The sequence below is a fragment of the Tetrahymena thermophila genome, assembly GCF_000189635.1.
Source record: "Tetrahymena thermophila SB210 genomic scaffold scf_8254707, whole genome shotgun sequence".
Taxonomy (NCBI): domain Eukaryota; phylum Ciliophora; class Oligohymenophorea; order Hymenostomatida; family Tetrahymenidae; genus Tetrahymena; species Tetrahymena thermophila.
This window is the reverse complement of record NW_002476472.1, coordinates 93,686-114,014: the sequence shown is the minus strand read 5'-3', so window position 1 is coordinate 114,014 and position 20,329 is coordinate 93,686. Positions and strand designations below refer to the sequence as shown.

The following is a 20,329-nucleotide window of genomic DNA, read 5'->3' as shown; positions in this document are numbered from 1 at the left end:
ATTTTAATTTTAATCAAATTTATATTTGTCATAACAGACTGAACATTTTTGTTAATCTCCTTAAATACAAGTTTTACAATTTGTTGCCTAGCAATCAAAAACACACTAGTATGTTTATGAGTCAATTTTATAAGTATCTATACATGTTTAGCATTTCAATTAATTATTATCAACACAAGTTGAACAATTTTCAACTTTACAATCAAAAGTACATTTATTTTATTAATCTAACTTATATTATGGCTGGCATACAAGACATGCTTGCTAATTTTCAGATTAACAAATTTTACAATTTGAAACTTAACAATCGAAAATACATTAATTATAATCATCAATTTTATATTTAGATATACATGTTTCACATTTGTTTTAATCGTTTAATACACACTTCTAGCAATTTTAAACTTTACAATCGAATTTACATTGACCAGAAGTAGGATCTAATTTATAAGCTTAAAGGCATGTTTAGCATTATAACTAATTATTTTCAATGCAGGTTTGGCAATTATCAGCCAAGCAATCAAATACACAATTTTTTTTAGAATCAAGTTTGTAATTATTGTAGCATTCAGAGCATTTTATTTAATCCCCCTGTTGGCAAGTCTTACAATTAGGAGCTTTGCAGTCAAATATGCATATTTTACTATCTGGATCTACTTTATAAGTATCAAGACAAGTTTAACACTAAAATTAATTATTTTCAACACAAGTTTAACAATTTTAAGCTTGACAATCAAATACACAATTATTTTTCTAATCAAATTTATATTTTGGCAAACAATTTAGACAACTTAGCTAATTATCTTATTGACAAATCTAACAATTAGGGACTTTGCAGTCAAAAATACATTAATAGGATTAAGGATCAACTTTATATTTATTTATACAAGAAAGGCACTTATATTAGTCATAATCTTAACATTTTTAACAATTTTACACTTTACAATCAAAATTACATTACTAAGAAATTGTATCTAATACATAAGAATTTTCACACACTTAACATTTTTGCTAATTATTATCTACACATGTTAGGCAATTACTAACTTAACAGTCAAAAATACAGATGTTATTTAAATTTGTTCTATATTTCGGTTAACATACTAAACATTTATTTTAATTTCCTTATATACAAGTCTAACAATATGGTACTTTGCAATCAAAAATACATTTTTTAGTATTTAGATCTAATTTATAAGTATCAATACAAGTATTGCATTTTTATTGATCATCAGTCACACATTTTTAACAATTATCAACTAAGCAATCAAATATACACAAATTAGTTTTTGGATCAACTTTGTATGTAGATATGCAAGTTGCACATTATTATTAATTATCTTATACACAACTCTTACAATACTGCACTAAGCAGTTAAATATACAATTGTTATTTTAATCAAAAATGTATTTACTTTAACATTATGAGCACTGAGAAATATTATTAGTATTGCAAATAGAGCAATTTTGTATACCACAGCAAGTATTATTATCTGTTAGATAATATCCATAGTAGCATAAAGCACATTTTTTATTATCTTAAGGATCATAAGCTTTGCACTACAAAATAAAGTAAGCGCATAATTATTTATTTTGATCTAGCTTATAGCCATCTTTGCAAGTAAGACATTTGCCTATTTTAAAGATAAAAATTTTTAAATAATTTTTTTTAAAATAAATTTAATTTTTAAAAAATTACCATTTTAGAAATCAACTATTAAGCAATTAGGGTCTTAACTTAAAAGACATTATTTGATATTTTATGGATTTTTATACATATTTGGTTAAGAGCATTAAGTACACTTAGATGAATCACACTTTGTGCAATTTTAGTCACAGCATAAATCACTATTTGGGTCATATGAACTACCTGATGAGCAACTTAACTGGCAAATTCCATTTAATCTTATATAATTATCTGGGCAGTCTTTAAGACATTTATTTTTATAAAAATAGTAATTTTCCTAACACCCTGTAAGACAAAACTCTGGAGTATTTTAGCAATCAAGACAAGAAACATCACATTTTAAACACATCTTTCTTGAATAATTTTTGGTTTTGACTAATGAGCTATAATATCCATTAGGGCAATTTTTCATGCATTAATAGTTTAGAAGATTCATTGTTGGATCTGAGCAAAGCAGGCATTAAGTTGCAAATTGATAACATTAGGCACAAGAAGTATCACAAATCTAACAATTACCTTGAGTCTAATTAAAAAATTGATTTGTTTTGCATTAAGGATTTAAAAAAACAAACACTTAACTGCTTTCAATATAAAAATAACTACCAGTATAACTAGTTATGCATGTATTTTGATCAGTACATTGCAAACAAAATTATCCGCAATTCATACAAGTATTATTAGAAAGATATGTTCCTTATGGACATTACTTAATAGGTTTATAATTATATAAATAATACCCTGCAGAAGGTTTTATACATTTTAAATTTTATAAGCATTCGTCACAATTAGCTGGGCATTAACTACAATAATATTTATTAAATGTAACATCAAAATAGTAACCGTTTGTGCAACTTGAGTAAGGTATGCATGTGTCAGAAGGAGTACTTTTATTTAAGACATATCCGCCTAAGCATGCGCTGCATTACGGTTTGGACGTATTAGCCACATAAGTGGAGCAATATTAAATAGGAGTTTCACAAGTCATAGAATTTTTATTTTAATAAGTAAAACTAGGACAGGCGTCTATGCAGCTTCCAAACATATTATAAAAGTATGGTGAGCATTTAGAACATATTGGCTAAGTTACTCCATCAACCTATGAAGGAATTTACTCCAAGCATGTTGCAAAGTCTTTGCAAACACTCATTTAAACAGAACCTATTACAACTTTCTAAACAAATTAATTAGGTTAACAAGAGTCCAAAACTAGGTATTGTTTAGAACTAGAACTTAAATCTTAATATATAAAATACTTAGTTGGATACAAAAACTATTTAGAGCAGACACCTTTGAAATTATAAGTATATGGAAAATTACATACTTAGCAAAGTTAATTAGAATTTTTATTATTGCAAGGTTGATTAACAACATTACCATAACTATCAAAAGCTTTATCAACTAATTTATTTAAATCATATTTTTTGCAGTCTGAGGTTTTATTATCTTCTCCCCAATCACAAAGGTATGTTGTACTTGATGGATCATCACATTTTATCATATTAGGATTGCTACATGCAATGCATGAATACTTTACTGTTTGATAGTTAAATGGGCAATTAACTCCTTTGTAAATTTTATTATCAATAGTATATGTATAACTCAATTAAGGGCAATATTATCTTAAACATTACTTACATTCTCCAGAATCTTGATAGTATATCCATTACATTATTCCATCATCCTATTGACAGTTTTTATAGCAGATGTTATTAAATTTTATGTAAGAAATTTTGCAAAAAAAGCATGAAGCACTTTCATCTTATTAAAATAAACACTAAGTTGAACTATCTATATCAACACACTTAGATAAAGTATCCGTAGATATATAGGCTTGAAAGTATTATGCAAAAGGACATGTCCTATAGAAACAACTACTATTTATTTACTAAGAAATATCATTACTGCAACTATTCTTTATACAGGAAAGTGTTTACAAATTAGCAGTATATCCAATAGGACATACACTAACACATTTAAAGCTATTAGATTTGGGATCAAACAATTTAAACTATAAAGGCCTACAAAAGTCTCTAAAACATCCATAATTTGAATCATATCCATAAAAATTTTTACAGACAAAGCTTTGGTTATATTATAATAAAAATTAACCTTTATCACAAAATAAACTATTGTCACTCTAATACATAACGTATGAAGACTAGTCACATTAAAGAACACATTTTTTATTTTAATTATTTAAAATATACCCATCTTTACATTTATTACAACTATATTAATTATCGCAAGTTACGCAATTAGGATCAACGCATTAAATACATGAACTAAAACTAGAATAAACTCCATAAGAACACCTACAAGATTAATTATTTAATTGAAAGGTATCTTAGCACATAGTCGATCCAACTGAAAAACTAGTTATCTTTCCATTTTTATCTCTAAACTGTAAAAAATAAATATAAAAAAAAATTAGACTTTAAATAATAATAATTATTCTTTGAATATAAAAATATTAATAAATTATAAATTTTATTTAAATAATAAAATTTTAATTCAATATATATATTAAAATCATAAAAAACTGATTAGTTGAAAAAAATCTAATATCTAAAAAATATACTAAAAAATAAAATAAAAATACTTAAAAAAAACCTAAATTCTAAAATTATGGAATAAAAATTTGATTGATTAGTCATTTTAAATTTAAGGAAATTTATTAAATTAAATTTTGGAAAGTAAAATTTCTAATAGAAATTAAATTTTTTTTAGAATTATGTTTTATTAAATTAATTTTATTTAAATAAATAAATTATTTTTTGAAAAGTTAAAATGGTTTTATAAAAATTAATTTCTATTGAAATTTAGCCAATAAATTCTCAATAAAAAAAGCAAATTTAAAATGAGAGATTGAAAAAATGGTATTTTCAGAAATGATTAAATTAATAAAGTGTTTACTTCTAAATAATGAATATTTTTAAAAAATAAATAATTTACAATTGAATAGACATAGCATTCTAAGGAATATTCAACCTAGGTAGTACAAGCTTAACATTATAAATTCATTGGGTTTCTAAAATAACCAAAAGCACAATCAGTAGTGCTGCAAAGGTCTTAAGAACTTGAATCAAACACATATCCTTATTTACATACTAAGCACTTTGATAATGAAAGGCAAATATCACAGTCAAAATTGCAATTTATACATTTCTTTTGCTAATTATCATAGAATTATCCTTAAGGACAAAGAGAGCATATAAATTGATTTGTAAGCTATATTTTAGTGTATTCCGGCAAACAATCTAGACAATCTTTTTATTGGTATCCAGTACATGAACTACATCCTTCAAAGCAACTTTCACAGTTTGAAGTTAATTCATTACTATATTTCCCTGAAAGACATTGACAAAATATTTATGATAAGAAAAAGTTAAGAGAAAAGGCTACAAGCTGTATAATAAACTATGTTTTATTTTGCATATCAATTAGCTGTTTCTGAATAATTGTAATGATAATTTATTAATATTATTAATATCTGAAAAAATTTTGCTATAAACCTACATTTAAATTATTTCTTTTCCTTAGTGAGAACAAATAAAATGAAGTTTAGGAATAAATTACTTTTCTATTTTTCTTTCTTATAAACTTCCTTAATAGTTTCTTTCCTCTCTGATAAAGATATAAGAAGTATATTTTTATAAATAAAAATACTTGCCAAAATAAAATATTTATTTTCTGCCTTCCAAATTATTTGATTTTATTAACAAAATCAACTCTTTTTAATTGAAACTCCAAATAAATTAACTAAATCAGCAAAATAAGTAAGAAGATTTGATAAATTATTTCAATTTTCCTCTCGTTTGTAATTTAATGAACTCATAAAAAAATATCTTCAATCATCTGGATTAGAAATTTGATGCCTTGATTGTTTTAGGAAATTTATTTGCTTAATAAGAAAATCTAATTGAAATGAAAAAGTAAATATATAAATAAAGATATTGAGATTGAATAATAAATATTATAATCTTTAAAGAAAATCAGTTTTCATCAAATAATTTCAATTGTTTAGATTAAATATACTCCAATAAACAATAAAGAGAAATTCTAACTATTATTTTTTATGAATAATTTTTAAAAAGCTTAAAATTTACTTTTTTATTCAATTGTTAATATAAATAAATAATTTTTTGTCTTTCTTTAAAATATTTAGTTTCCATTTTTAGTTTTAATTTTTTAGAGATTTGAATTAAAAAGGAATTATCAGAAATTAAAGTCTAAATTTTTTTGTCAATATATCAAAAATAATTAGAGTATTTAAATTATTAATAAAGAAGAAAAAAAGCTAAAAATAAGAATTTTAAAATTAATGAATCATTTTTTTAATTACAACTATCAAGTATAAAACATTTGATAAATTATAAGATTTTTTATTATGCTTGCAAAGTTTTAAACTTTAAAACATAATTTCATAATAAAAAAATGGTATAAAGTTGATAATACCTTTCTTTTAAATTCTTAAAGATTTTTATGATAAAAAAAATTTAAGAAACTCATAATAAATAAACAAGTAAAAAATTAATTCTTTTATAATTTTATCAAGATTTTAATAAGAAAATTAATAATTCAAATAATTAAAAAAAGCTCCGAGACCGGGAATTGAACCCGGGTCTCCTGCGTGACAGGCAGGAATACTAACCACTATACTATCTCGGATTACTTATTAATTTACTTGAATATTTAGCCTTTCTTTTATCAAATAATATTTTAAACTAAAAAAAACAAATTATAAATTTGTTAATAAATATTTCTATTTTTATGACAGCTCTACCTTCAGAAAGTATTTATCTAAAATATTATTTATTATTAAGCAAAATAAAAGTAATTTAACTGTGCAAAATTTAACTAAATAATTTCCTATCTTAATTTTTTAAAGAAATTCTTAGTCATTTTTATATTATTTTTGATATTTTTTTAAAAGATTTTTTAATTCATTCATTAATTAATTTAATCTATTTAACTTTATATACTATTTTTGAAGTTTTTGAATTTTAATTATTGATTTATTTTTAATAAAATATTTTTAATTTTAAAATAACTGATTTTTTAAGAATTTTAATAACTTTTTCATAAATAATTTTTTTTTGTGCTTTTTAATACTTATTATCAAAATTCTACTTAGAATTATTTAGCTTTACAATATTAATATAATTAGAAATATCATAAATAAATTTAGTAAACCAAATTTTATATTCATAAAATGAAAGATTCGTTTTAAAGAGAGAGAAAAAGCTTTGAATCATAGGATTTTTATGAATCTTAATCATATTCTTAGCAAATAAGCACAAATATTAATTCAAATGCTTAAGACGAAGAGAGTAAATTACCATCTTTAAAATATCATGAACATAAATATGCTGTGAGTGATGACTATGATAGTGATTCTTAAACTAATAGGAAATCACTGTAGCAAAATTTATTATCTAACAAAAGAAAAACATAATAGCAATAAAATTAAAATGATTAAACATAATCTACTCCCTCATAATATGATTTTACAAGTTAAAACTAATACATAGGACTAAATAGTCCTTTTATAAGTATCCATAGAAACTAATTTAGTTTAGACTATAGTGATAGATATCACGCATAAATGCTATACAACTAAATAGATCAATAAAATGAATATTAGGTTTATCAAGAGACTGATGACCATTAACCTAGTGATAACCATTTAGAATAACAAGTATATGCTGAAGATAGTTAGAGTAGCTAGTATAGTTTTAATTTTTCTGAACACGAAGTATGGCCTGCTTTAGTAAATTTTCTATACTCTTTTTTTATAGCTCTTTTAGTTACATATCTTATCGGTGCAGGGATACTCATGGCAATATATGCAATACTAGGTGATAATTAGTAGTTAGCTTGAAAATAAAAAACTTAATTAATATCACTAATTAAAATATTATTTATTTATGAATTTCAATGATTTTTTTAGGTAGTAAATCTACTTTCAGTTAAAAATATCTAACTTCACAAATTTCTAATTAACTTAGAAAGGTTTTGAAAAATTCTAACTTTGTCAATGCTAACATCTATATGAATTATATTCATTATTTAATGCTAAATACATTAATCAATAAATTTAATTAATAAACTTATTATATAGTTAATATATTAATAGTCTTATATTATTCTATATTTATATGGCAAGTTGATTCCTTTTCATTAAAAAGTATTTCTAAATTCATAAAATAATATAAATTATTATCAATTACAATTGGGCAGGAGTTAACTTTAAGGTCATAAAAATAACATTTTAATTACCATAAATTATAATTGCAAGGTAAAAATGAGTCTATGCCTTATGACTCCTATCACCATTAGTGGGGGTGGTAGTTTGAGGGTTATAAAATAATTTTTTATGGTAACTAAAAAAATTAAATTGAATCAGTAACCCTCTTACTTACCTCCCAGTCCCTACTCCTTCTCATTAATAAAAAATTATGTTGATATAGGAGGAGGAATAATATTTATATATTTTATAAATCAAATTAATTAAAAACAATAATGTAAAAACTAATATTTAAAGGCTAAATTTTAGTTATTAAGTATTTAAATAATAAATAAAAGAAACAAATATTAAAATTTAATTATTTAAATTATTATTTAAGAATATAATGAATATAAAGTAAATTTTTAAAAGGAAGAGCAATATAAAATTTACCAATTTGACTAATCTTAAAATTATAGTAAATTCTAATAAATTTTTTATTGATTTTTAAACTTTACAAATTTAAAACTAAGAAAAACTTCTTAATTTATAACAATACTTTAATAAGATATTATCTTACTTTTTTATGAAATATTTACTAAAAATAGCATTTATAAAAGAATTAATACTTTTTTAAATGTACTTATTTCTTTGTTGCAAGTAACTTAGATATCATAGACATAAAAAATGTCAGAAATAATCAAAAATAGAAAGAAATTTCTTTAAAATTAATTTGAAATGTTCTTAAAAGTATCTAGAAGATTATGTAATAAGGAAGTGAAAAACTTCATTTTCAACATTCTATTATAAAAAATTTTAATAAATATAAAATTATTTACAAAAGGATTTAGATATAATTTTCAAAAATAAAAAATTATTTTTAAAGATGAATAAATACCCAAAAAAGCATAGCAATTAAGTAATAATAATAATTATTATAGGATGGAGAGTTGGAATCAATTCCAAAGATTTTGTCTATTTGATTTAATTAATTAACTAAAGTATAAAGAAATAGTAAAAATAAATTGAAACAAAAACAGATAAAAATTAATTAAGTATTTCAAAAATACAATCAAGACTTTAAATCTGTAATAAAAAAGGCACATAATCATAAATAATACTTTATTAATTAAAAACATTCAAAAAATAATTAAAAACTAATCTCTCAAAGATTTTATTATAGAATTTGAATATCACTGATTTGTATAAAATTAAAATTAGCCTAGAATAAATAATGTAAGCTTTCTATTTATTTTAATATTTTTAATTTGTAATCCAAAACTCACTAATGAAAACACAAAAAATAATTATTGTTTTTAACAAATTCACCTTTAGGAGAGTACTAATAAATAATATATAAAACTAAAAGACAAAAGCTTAAAAAACATCTATGCACTTACTTAACCATATCTTTAAAATAGGATTGAAGAAACTATTAAGTCTGTATCTTCCTTATCAGAGACAGGATCAGTATGTAGAGAATCAAATCCTCGCTTCTAAGAGTAATCATTAATTTTTAATGATTTAGAAAATCAAATTCAGCTCATTTTTTTATATTTCGTTAGATTCCTCATCAGAAAAAGTAGAGTTAATGTATCAGAAGAGAATAACATTAAGAGAAGAAGATAAAAAAATTTAAAATTGGTAGTTGCAGAGTAAATAAGTTATAATAGAACTCAGTTTTTATATCACAAAAATATTTAAATGTTCATTAAAATATAGAAACCAATAAATTGGAATCAGTGGAGTAAAGGAATTATTTCATAAAATTCGCAAATACCCAAATTTAACTTGTCTTACTGTCTCGATTGCAGAGTAAAAATAAATAAATTGTTTAGATTGGTTTCCAAATAATAGTTTAAATTGATGATTGATAGATAAATAATTTTTGAACACATTCAACAACTAAATCAAACATAATTTCTAATTAAATAGTTCATTTATTCATTTATATTTTATTTAAAATTACTCTGATTAGTAATAACAAAATTGGTCTTGCAGGAGCTTAAGCTATTTCAGAATCAATAAAATAATGCTAAAATCTAAATATTTTATGCCTAAATATTGGCCAGTAAGCTGAATATTTAACTTTTATTAACTAACTAAATTAAATCACACTGTTTTATTAAAGAAACGACATTGAATCCGAAGGTGGAAAGTCTATTGGTGATTCATTAAAATCTTTACCTAACTTAGAAGAACTCTATATTGAAATAGGAGAGTAAGTTAAAAATATTTTGTCATTTTTTTATTTTTTACAAATTAAAATATAATTAACATTCTTCGATTTTATTCATTCAAAAATTGTTTAATTTATATGTTAGCTTTAACTACTTGGGGTCATATGGATGTATAGGCATAGGCGAAGGATTAAAATTTTGTACAAAGCTCGAATCTTTTACTCTAGTAATTGGATAGTAAAATATCATTGACTTTGATTTATCTCAATTTGAAAATGAATATTTAAATTTGTAGGAATAATATTGGTAGTTCCGGAATAACAGGATTAGGCATGGGTATCAGTTTTCTCACTTAGTTAAAAGAACTGAAAATAACAATTAAAGCGTAATAGAATATTTTAAAAGCGAATGGTTTATTAAAGATTATTCGAATTTATTTATTTAAAAGAATTTGAAACATAAATAAAATTAAATAAACTATATCAAACTCATTTAAAATTATTTTTTTATTCTAAAAATATAGTAAAAATAACATTGGAAAAGATGGCGCTGTAGGTTTATGTGAAGCTTTTAAATTTTGTCAAAATTTAGAGCGTTTGACTCTAGTCATTGAAAAGTAAAAAATACAAGAAATTATTCTATGAATTTATCTAGAAAAGTGCATGATTAACTAATATCTATTATTAGCTTTAATATAATTACATACAATTTTCTTGTTTATTTTTGTAGGTTACAATATTCATTATTAGTTATTTTTAATTTATTAAAAGGAATGGAATTAGTTCAGTGGGAACTGAAAGCATAGGAAAAGGAATTAGTAATTTAACAAAGCTAAATTACTTAAAATTATTTATTGAAGGGTAAATAAAGCTAAATTAATAAATATCATATTTCTATTTTAATAAAAAAGAGGCAATGAAATGGATTCGGAAGGTGCTACTGCTATAGGAAATGGTATTAAAATGCTCCAGAGTCTTTAAATTCTTGATTTAAAAATTGGAGAGTAAAAAATATTTATAATATGCCAAATTAATTATATTAAAATTTTTATATAGATCAAATAATATTGGAAGTACAGGATCTAGAGGCATTGGTGAAGGTATTGGAGAATGCATAAATTTACATACAATCTAATTGAAAATTGGAAGGTAAATTTACAAAATTGAACTAAATATTTTAACTTTAAAACTCATTAAAATAAAGTAAAAATTATATTGGATCAGAAGGAGCAAAGGGAATAGGAGCAAGCCTTGGAAAATTAGAAAATTTGAAAAAATTATCCTTAATCATTGAATAGTAAATTTAATTTTTTATTTAAATTTATAATTTGTATTAAAATATTTTAAAATAGATTTAATAATATTGGTCCAGATGGAGCTAAGGAAATAGGAGAAGGTTTAAAGTCTTGCAACAACTTAGAATAATTTGTATTTAAGATATATCAGTAAGAATATTTTTCAATTACAAATAACATAAAATTTTTTATCATTTATTTTAAGATATAACAATATTGGAAAAGATGGGACAAAAGGAATTGGAGATGGTTTTAAATAGTGTAATAATTTAAAGAGCTTAGAATTACATCTTGGAGAGTAAAATATTTTTTTTAATATTTAAAATAATCTTTAATCAAAAATAATATATATAGTGGAAACAATATTGGAGAATTCGGAGCTATTGGATTGAGTGAAGGATTAGGCTATCTTTAAAAATTAGAATATTTAAGGCTCTGCTTAGGACCGTAATTCTTTAATTTTATGAAAACGTTTTAATTACAAAATTTTTTCAAAATTATATAGCCATAATAACCTAACTGAAAATGGGATTAAAGCTATTGGAGATGCTTTGAAGCAGTGCAATAAACTTTAAGAAATTGCCTTATTAATTAGCTAGTAAAAATAAATAATTAATTGCTTTTTTGATTAGAAAATAATTTTATTCTACTTTCTTAATAATACAGTGGTAATAATGTTGGATCAATAGGAGCTTCTGGACTAGCTGAAGGAATCAAACACTGCTAATAATTAAATCATCTTTCTTTAGTTTTTGGAGAGTAACTAACTTATCTATTATACAATTTTTGAAATATGCTATTATTTCTAATATTTATATTTCTAGTAAAAATATGATAGGAAAAGAAGGAGTTACTGCAATAGCTGGAGCCATATAGGCTTGTCATTAATTGAAAAATCTATAGCTATCAATTGGATTGTAAATATTATTTTATTTATATTCATAAAGTTTAAATATAAATGGTTATTTTTTATCTATTTATTTGAAGCGGAAACCTTATAACCTTAGAGGGAGCTGAATAGATCAGCAAAGGGATTAGAGCTTCTTAAAATCTAACTCAAGTCCACTTAATTATAGGAGAGTAACAAAAAAATATGATAATTTTAATAGTAAATACTTTTTAAATTATTAATAGCGAACAAAACTAAAAAAATGATCTAATATAGATGTTCAACAAAAGCTGCTAAAGATCTAAAAGGATGTCATATTATAAAATAATTGTTCAATGATGATAATAAGTATCCAACCATTTTATGTTCTGATGTCTTATTTTGTTGGATAAATTAACTTAATTTATAAAACTGAAAACTCTATATTTATTATATAAAATTTACTTCAATATTCATCTTTTAGTGCTTGAAATTTAAAAACAAAAAATTAATTAAAAATTGATCTTTCTTACGCAATAATTTGATAAAAAAAGATACTTTGAGCATATTAGAAGAATAAATGAGAAAAAAGTGTCATTTCAAAAATGAGAATTTCAACATTTTAATATGGTGAAAGAAATCTGAATCATATCCTAAATAATAATAAATAATCTAAATAAATCTAATGTTAGTTGTTAGCTATTTGTTTTTAAATTTATTTTTAATATTCTACTAATTTATATTATTTTAAAACAAACAAACAATTATAATCGTTTGCTTTCAATTAAATAAATTAACCTTTATTTTAAATTTTTTTCCAAAAATTTAATAGACAATTTTTTTTAATTAAATTTCTTCTATACAACAAAAAGCAAAAATATGGCTGACACATAATGGAAAAAAGCGTTTATATTGACTAAGTAATATGTTTTATATCATTTTTATAGGCTTAAATTACAAAATTAACATCTTTTATTAGAAATAAATATAAATTTAAAATAAAATTAATTAAATTATTGAGTATAAAATCTAAGATATGAAATTTTTACTTCAGTATTATGAATCATAAAATTTTAAACTCTCCTTTAAGTTCATTAAGGGGATCTTAAGTATTCATTATTAATTGAATATAAAATAATATTTTAGATCGAATGCTAAAAAAATAATTATTTTTTTGATTTGTTTTGAAGACTATAATTTAGTTAGAATTTTTATATAAATTATGGGTTAATAAGGAAGACGTAAATAAAGATTTTAGACAAAATTAAATCTTCTAAAAAATCTGATCAGTATTATAAAATATCTATAGTACTATCACTTGCTTTAAAAAGTTAATTTTTTCGTCAATAAATTTTTATAATTAATAATTATAACCAAAATAAAATAAATTAACAAAACTCTCATCAAATAAACAAACAAAAAACTAATTTAGAAATGGAAGGAGAAAATAACCACAAAGAACACCCCCACGTTTACAGAGATAATCACAAACATCATCACATTGAAAAACACTCAGATAAATAAGAAGCCGAATGTAATTAATGTGATAAAAAGGATTAACACCATAACAACCATCATCACCATGACAAGCATGAAAATAAAGATGTTCTTAACAAACATTGATTACATTTAAATTGAAGATTATGGAACATATCTAATGTCATAAACAAATAACCTTACTTATTTCATCTGTAATCTTTGAATGCATAGATAGCTAATATCTGTATAAATCTAAGCATTTAATCACTCACTTATTCCTAAATTAAAGAATAACTGAGTGCTGATTTTTTATTAAACAATCTAAACAAGTGATAATATCACAAAAATATATAAACCCTTGTAATATTCATTTATGCTTATATTTGTATTGATTATATTTTAGTTATTCATTCATAAAGACTCTTTAAAATTTCTTTTTAATAATTAAAAATTTAAGTTGAAGAAAATTTAAAATAAATCAATAAATTTTAGAGGTATTCAAATTTTTTTCTATTCTTTTTTCAATTTCGTAAATAAATAAATAAATAAATAAAACAAAATAAAGCCAGATAAATTAAAATAATTTTTATTATTGCTAGTTTACTTTAATGTTTTAATGAAATATTGATAAAAAATTGAACATTTATTAATATCAAAATAAAATATTTGAATTTGATATTGTTTATGCTTTTTATACGAAATTTAAAAAAAAATTAAATGCTTTTTTGGTGAATTTATTTGTGGATTAATTTTGAAATATGGATGTAATTTGCTATTTTAATTAACTTGAACCTAAATTATAATCAAATTTTAAATAGATGTAAAATTTATTAATTTTATTCATTCTTATTTACAAATTTTACAAAAATAGATTTGATTTGTAAAAATTATAAATGATATTTATTCATTAATTATTTTAGTTTGCTAAAGCAAATAAAAGATGATAGAGTTTTGATATAAACTTGCAAAAACATCGATTGATTAGGAAGAAAATACGAAAATTAAAATTTATTTTATAATTATAATTCTTAAGCTTAAAAATATTTAGATTGTAAGTTTAAATTAATTTTTAAATTTTCTTTTTGAAAATAAATATCTTGCTTGTTTATTTAATAAAAATCAATTAATCTTAAAATGATCAGCTCTTAAATCAGCTGCTCTTTCTTTATTAAACTGAGCTCTTTCTACATTTTTAGGAACAGTGTAAGTTCTTTAGTTAGTAGTTTAATACTCTCCTTATTATTTTCCGAAATGGAAGTGATGGCTTCTTAAGTCTTTTTAGAGTTCTTAGTCAAGAGTTCCTCTTGCATTTGAACCATCTTTGTAAGTGAAAGATGACTTAAATGTGGTGTTGTATAAACCATTTTTTACATCGTTAAATTAAAAGTGGCTTGATCTTAAATTATTTTTTAATTGTTAATCCATAATTTGACGTCCGCCTTCTTTTTAATTAAATCTATTCGTTTTGTAAATAATGTTAATACAAAAAATATTTTAATTTTAAATTATTACTTATCTTAAAATTCAGTCTACCAAGAATCACCTTAGAAACCTATTTTGAAATTAGAGCCTCTATCTTGCTATTGATTTCTGCTTTGTTAAACATTTGTAATTTATGGTGGTTTCATGAATGTTTTATAGGTTGAATTGTAATAGTTGTTTCCGTTAGGATTTGTGTGGGTGAAATTGTTTTTAAAGAACTTTTCATCCTAATTTACTTTTTAGAATCCTTATTGATGATGGTTTATATAATTTCCTTTAGTTTCAGTAAGATAGCCTTGATAATCTTGGCCCATTGTGAAATGACTTGCTATTTTCATTAAATTAATTGATTTTTTTAATAATCAAATTATATAAAAATTATTTTATAGATTTCATTTAATTTATTTAAACTTTGAATGAAAATCAACAAATTGATCATTATTTGATAGTAAGAATAATTTTGAAATCCAGTAAAATAATATAAAAAGAATTAAAAATACCTCTTAAATCTTTCTTTGTTTCTTCAGCTAATTTATTTTCAACCAAAGGTTATCTGTCATGGAACTGGTTGTTTGTGGTTTTAAAATCTGGTCCAGAACTACCGAGTTAGAAATGACTTTATTATAAGAGGGGATTAACTGCTTCACGTTTTGCATCAGGTTTTTATGAATAATCCTATTGTTATGTTGTAACCATAGGAAGGTATTCCTTACCCAAAACAATGTGGGAGTTACGCAAATCGACAACTTTTTGTTTTAGTTCAGAAGCTGGAATGCCTTGTTTTAAAGCTTAGGGATCGACATCCTTATTATATTGATCATTATAATGGGTAGTCATAATAACATTTGTTTATTCAGCAAAATTATGGTGATGAGCTCTCATTTTTGCTTTTTAAGCATCTCTTTCATGCTAAAGGTCTTTTTATAGAGGTTTTTAATTGTAAACTAAGTTGTTTGAAGTCTTTATTGTTGGACCATAAGAGCCTTTAATATTTAAATTAAAAGGTTTAAATATAAAAAATATTTTATTTAATTCATGATGCAAGTTTATCTCAGTCTCTTTAACTCAAAATTAATCATAGAATTTTGATGTTTTTTAAACCTAGAAACTTAAATAATTTTTTAAATAGTGCATACATGCATGCTCACATCTAAAATCTTAATAAAATCTCAAATATTTTTTAGATTACCCAATTAAAAGTGATGAGTACGCAAATCACGTCTTTTTTCTTCTTCTAATTTTGCTCCTTAAGCACCTTTGTGATAAGGATAGTGAATATTGTGCATAGTATTATAGAAACCAGGTTTATTATAATCGCCCAAAATAAAATGACTATTTCTTAATGCTAACTTTTCACCTTATGATTCAACATTTTCACTTTAAGCTAATGGCTTAAAAGAATCACGATTAACAGTCTTGTATGGATTATCTAATAATCGAAATAAAATCATTATAAGAAAAATATTATTTAAATGCATTATATATAATTTTCTTTAATTTTTTTAGTGTGCCATTTTATAAAGCCTTACATAATTTATATTTTGAAAAACATGACTTTAACTTTCAAAATCATTATAAAATAATTTGTAAAGAATAATATTTACCAGGATTGTTTCCTAAAGTGAAGTGAGTAGCTCTCAAGTTAGCTTAAACATTCAAAGTATCTTTTTATATCATTTCTGCAAAGACGCTATTTATATATCAACTTTTGATTTTGCTGTTAGCTATTTGATTTATTAGCTTTTAGATATTTAGTAATGATTTTAATAATCTTATAAATATATTTATAATGACTGAATTTATAATTATAAATTTCTTAATTGTTTTTTTATTAATTCATTTATTTAGATAGTTAGTTTCAAAGTCATTATCTATATTTTAGATATATTAATTTAAAAAAGCGGTAGTGAATTCATTAATGATCATCATATAAATCCTAATTTAATATATTGCTGCTATTATTGGCTCAGCTCAACCGTTTCTCTTTATAAACATTTAAATTTAAGTTAGTAGTCCAATCAATAATTGATAGGAAGTATATATTTATTTAATAACATAATAAATAATATATATTTATTAAATCTAATATTTAGTAAGTTTTATTAAAATATTTTTCTAATTTTAAACAAGAAAGCTTATTTAAATAATTTAAAATCTAAAATTTTTAGTAAAATTACCTCCCTAATTTAGTTTAGTTCATAACTTTTCAGTGATAATAAGAAAATATATTTTTTTTAATTTTGGAATATTTTATTAATTCTTAAATTATAAATTTGTTTAAATTAATTAAATTTATAAGAGAGTTAATTTAAGATTTATTTATAAAAAATTAATTTTAAAGTAAATAACTAATTTTTGGTACTCTTATTCATCCAATAAGCAAGCATATATATATATTAATTTTATTATGGATTTATGTTTTAGATAAAATTGCAAAGATATTTAAAATAAAATTAGTTAAACTTTTGTTTGATTTTTAATATGTCTGAATGCATAATTTAAGATAAAAGTTATTTTATTGAAATGGATTTAAAAATGGTATCTAGAAATGTTTTTAAAAATTAAAATAAGAAAAGATAATAGAATATTTTTTAAATAGAAATAACATAGATATTTCTAAATATGAAGAGAAACTTCTATTATGCTGATTCTTATTTAAAAAACAATATATTTATTATTGGTCATTTCATAAGAAAAATAGTATCTTTCTAAATGATTTCTTTATTGAAGGGATATATTGTTTGCTATTAAAAAAAGTTAATATAATTACAAATAAATCTAAAAAATATCAAATTTATAGCTAATTTTATTATAGTTATTTATAGTCTAACAAACAAGCAAGCAAGAAATGTTTAGGTCCGTTTTCAACAATTTTACAAAGGCAATTAGAAGAAATCACCCATTTATTAAGGCTTTTAATAAACAAGCTTTTGTAGTTTCAAGTTTATTAGGTGCTAGTTTATATCTTACTAACAACAATATTAAATCAGCAAAAGCATAAACTGAATAATAACCTTAGTCTCAAGGCGAAAAAAGCGAAGAAGGATAATTTATTTAATGGGTTGAATTTTCTGATGAAAAGTACGAATAGGCTGTTAAGGAAGGTAAGAATGTAATCATATTTTTGGAACCTTCTCGTTTCAAAGAAAGTTTCGTTAAAGAAATTGAGGCATTTTTAGAAAATGTAAATGCATTTTAACATATGGTAAAAGCTCGTCCTATAGTTTTTATGAGAGTTGAATTTAGCGAATAGAATAGTCTTAATTCTTTTATGAATAAGTATAAGGTTGATATTGAAGAAGAAACTCTTTTCTTATTCAAAAATAGATATCTCGATTTAAGTCCTTTTAGTTTTAATGAATACTTTGGTGATAAAGACGCAATTGTTAAGTATTTTAGGGAAATTAACTAATTAAATAAATCAAATGAAAGAGAATTTATCAACTCCCTTGAATATATTACTTCAGAAACTACTTTGATTGTTGCATATATTCCTAAGGATGATCCTAATTATGAGCGTCTTCATGAAAGATTTGGGGCTTTAAGTCTCCTTAAAACTTACAGCGAAAATAAAAATGTAAATTTTTAAATAAATTCAACAAGAAATAAAAATATTCCTTTATTAGCCTATAATTAATTAAATCATATATTTATTCTATTAAAATAATTTTTGATGTATTTCTTTTAAAAAAAGTAAGAAAAGAAATTAAAATTATTTTAAAATATTGAAGTGAAATAACTTTATTTTTGATTGAAATTAATTTTTGGCTTTTGATATTAAAAAATAATACAAATTAATTTGATTTAAATGTTTTTTCTTATGAACATATTAGCTACACTTTTTACTGTTAAATGATTAAGAAACTGCTAAAAATATTGGACTTAATGACGTTAAAACAGGTGATATCCACTTAGTTGCTAGAAAGAGCAAAATGTGTTACAATTAGAGCACACATGATGTAAATGGAGTTAAATTAAATATTAGAAAGTATGGTAATTTAAAGGATAAGATGGTAAGTATTATTGAAAAAGCAAACAAAACTTATAATGAAATGAATGTTTTTACTGGTAGATCATTTGATTTAGATGCTCGTTACAGCTTAGTTTTAGAGTTAGATGAAAATCGTCTTTAAAAGCAAGATAGAAAGAAATTGATTTAATTATTCAGCGATTTCCATAAGGTTCTGAGAGAAAAGGAACCTGAGTTATACAAGAATGTCCAATTCGTTTATGTAAAACGTGCAAACGAAGATAAGAAATGGAACATATACATTCGTGATGATTACAGATATGGATAGAAAATTAAATAGCACTCAGTTAAAACTAGAGAGGAATTGGAAAGTTTAGACTTGAAGGATGTTAATGACAAACCTCACTCATTTATTTTTGATTTCCCTGCTAAAACTACCACTCCTGATGTTGTTAATTTAACAGAATGGGTAAGAACTGTCTAAAATGGGACAGCTCAAGAATCTTTTAAAAGCTAAAAGAAACCTTTCTATAGAAAATATTCAAAGAAGTTAGTTGGAAAATCTTTTGAAAAAGAAGTCTAAAACAATGAAAGGGATCAAGTAGTTTTCTTCTATTCAAAGCACTGCCATGCTTGCAAATAATATGGAGCTCATTATGAAAACCTTGCTTTGGAATATTTAAGAAATGATCACTCTCACTTCCCAAAAGTTGAATTTAACCGTATGAATTCTGATAGAAACTCTCTCAAAACTGCACCAAATTTCCCTTTCACTCCTGTGTTCATGGTATATAAAAAAGAAGATAAAACAAATCCTATTATGTATAGCAACACCATATTTACTCCTTAAGAGCTCCGTATTTTTATTGAAAACACAATCTCTTACAAAATATTGGACGTAGAAAAGTTTAACTCACACATTGAAACAGTTAAAAAAACAGACTTATCTGGAATTTTTGAGCCTGTAAAACACTGAAATAATTAATTAATTATTTAAAGCTAAATAAATATATGCTTTTTATCAAATATTTCTTTTTATGTATGCAAATAAAATTATTTTACACTCAAAACAGTTTTCAAAATTATTTTTAGTCATTAAAGCTTGAAATTCGATTAATTGAATTATTTATGAAAATATAAATT

At 22.6% G+C, this 20,329-nt stretch overlaps 7 protein-coding genes across 7 annotated transcripts; 4 read left to right on the top strand and 3 right to left on the bottom strand. All coding sequences in view use genetic code 6, as the record gives it.

The window, feature by feature from the left end:
- Positions 1 to 1,235: 1,235 nt before the first annotated feature.
- TTHERM_000895866 (transmembrane protein, putative) lies at positions 1,236 to 1,900 on the bottom strand (the record flags this gene model as incomplete). Its single annotated transcript, XM_012796693.1, has 2 exons — positions 1,236 to 1,634; positions 1,700 to 1,900. The coding sequence occupies 2 exons, from the start codon at positions 1,898 to 1,900 to the stop codon at positions 1,236 to 1,238; spliced, it is 600 nt and encodes a 199-aa protein (XP_012652147.1).
- Positions 1,901 to 2,119: 219 nt separating this feature from the next.
- On the bottom strand, positions 2,120 to 3,367 carry TTHERM_000895865 (hypothetical protein; the record flags this gene model as incomplete). The annotated part of the gene is made up of 4 exons (XM_012796692.1): positions 2,120 to 2,210; positions 2,425 to 2,923; positions 3,005 to 3,250; positions 3,319 to 3,367. 4 exons carry the CDS (start codon positions 3,365 to 3,367, stop codon positions 2,120 to 2,122), a joined length of 885 nt encoding a protein of 294 aa, XP_012652146.1.
- A 3,532-nt stretch (positions 3,368 to 6,899) lies between these two features.
- Positions 6,900 to 7,568, top strand: TTHERM_00895850 (transmembrane protein, putative; the record flags this gene model as incomplete). Its single annotated transcript, XM_001031235.1, has 1 exon — positions 6,900 to 7,568. One exon carries the CDS (start codon positions 6,900 to 6,902, stop codon positions 7,566 to 7,568), a length of 669 nt encoding a protein of 222 aa, XP_001031235.1.
- A 1,424-nt stretch (positions 7,569 to 8,992) lies between these two features.
- TTHERM_00895840 (kinase domain protein) lies at positions 8,993 to 12,911 on the top strand. The gene is made up of 21 exons (XM_001031234.2): positions 8,993 to 9,149; positions 9,335 to 9,415; positions 9,479 to 9,568; positions 9,636 to 9,728; positions 9,892 to 9,984; positions 10,045 to 10,134; positions 10,238 to 10,330; positions 10,389 to 10,478; positions 10,617 to 10,709; positions 10,864 to 10,953; positions 11,004 to 11,096; positions 11,149 to 11,241; positions 11,297 to 11,389; positions 11,445 to 11,537; positions 11,593 to 11,685; positions 11,742 to 11,834; positions 11,893 to 11,985; positions 12,054 to 12,146; positions 12,212 to 12,304; positions 12,375 to 12,467; positions 12,522 to 12,911. Coding segments are annotated over exons 1-21 (1,839 nt in total). The 5' UTR covers positions 8,993 to 9,147; the 3' UTR covers positions 12,616 to 12,911.
- Positions 12,912 to 13,689: 778 nt separating this feature from the next.
- On the top strand, positions 13,690 to 13,878 carry TTHERM_00895830 (hypothetical protein; the record flags this gene model as incomplete). Its single annotated transcript, XM_001031233.1, has 1 exon — positions 13,690 to 13,878. One exon carries the CDS (start codon positions 13,690 to 13,692, stop codon positions 13,876 to 13,878), a length of 189 nt encoding a protein of 62 aa, XP_001031233.1.
- A 975-nt stretch (positions 13,879 to 14,853) lies between these two features.
- TTHERM_00895820 (hypothetical protein) lies at positions 14,854 to 16,893 on the bottom strand (the record flags this gene model as incomplete). Its single annotated transcript, XM_001031232.3, has 5 exons — positions 14,854 to 15,190; positions 15,247 to 15,544; positions 15,717 to 16,199; positions 16,406 to 16,645; positions 16,821 to 16,893. The coding sequence occupies 5 exons, from the start codon at positions 16,891 to 16,893 to the stop codon at positions 14,854 to 14,856; spliced, it is 1,431 nt and encodes a 476-aa protein (XP_001031232.1).
- Positions 16,894 to 18,064: 1,171 nt separating this feature from the next.
- On the top strand, positions 18,065 to 20,162 carry TTHERM_00895810 (thioredoxin; the record flags this gene model as incomplete). The annotated part of the gene is made up of 2 exons (XM_001031231.3): positions 18,065 to 18,793; positions 19,050 to 20,162. 2 exons carry the CDS (start codon positions 18,065 to 18,067, stop codon positions 20,160 to 20,162), a joined length of 1,842 nt encoding a protein of 613 aa, XP_001031231.3.
- Between the last annotated feature and the right edge of the window lie 167 nt (positions 20,163 to 20,329).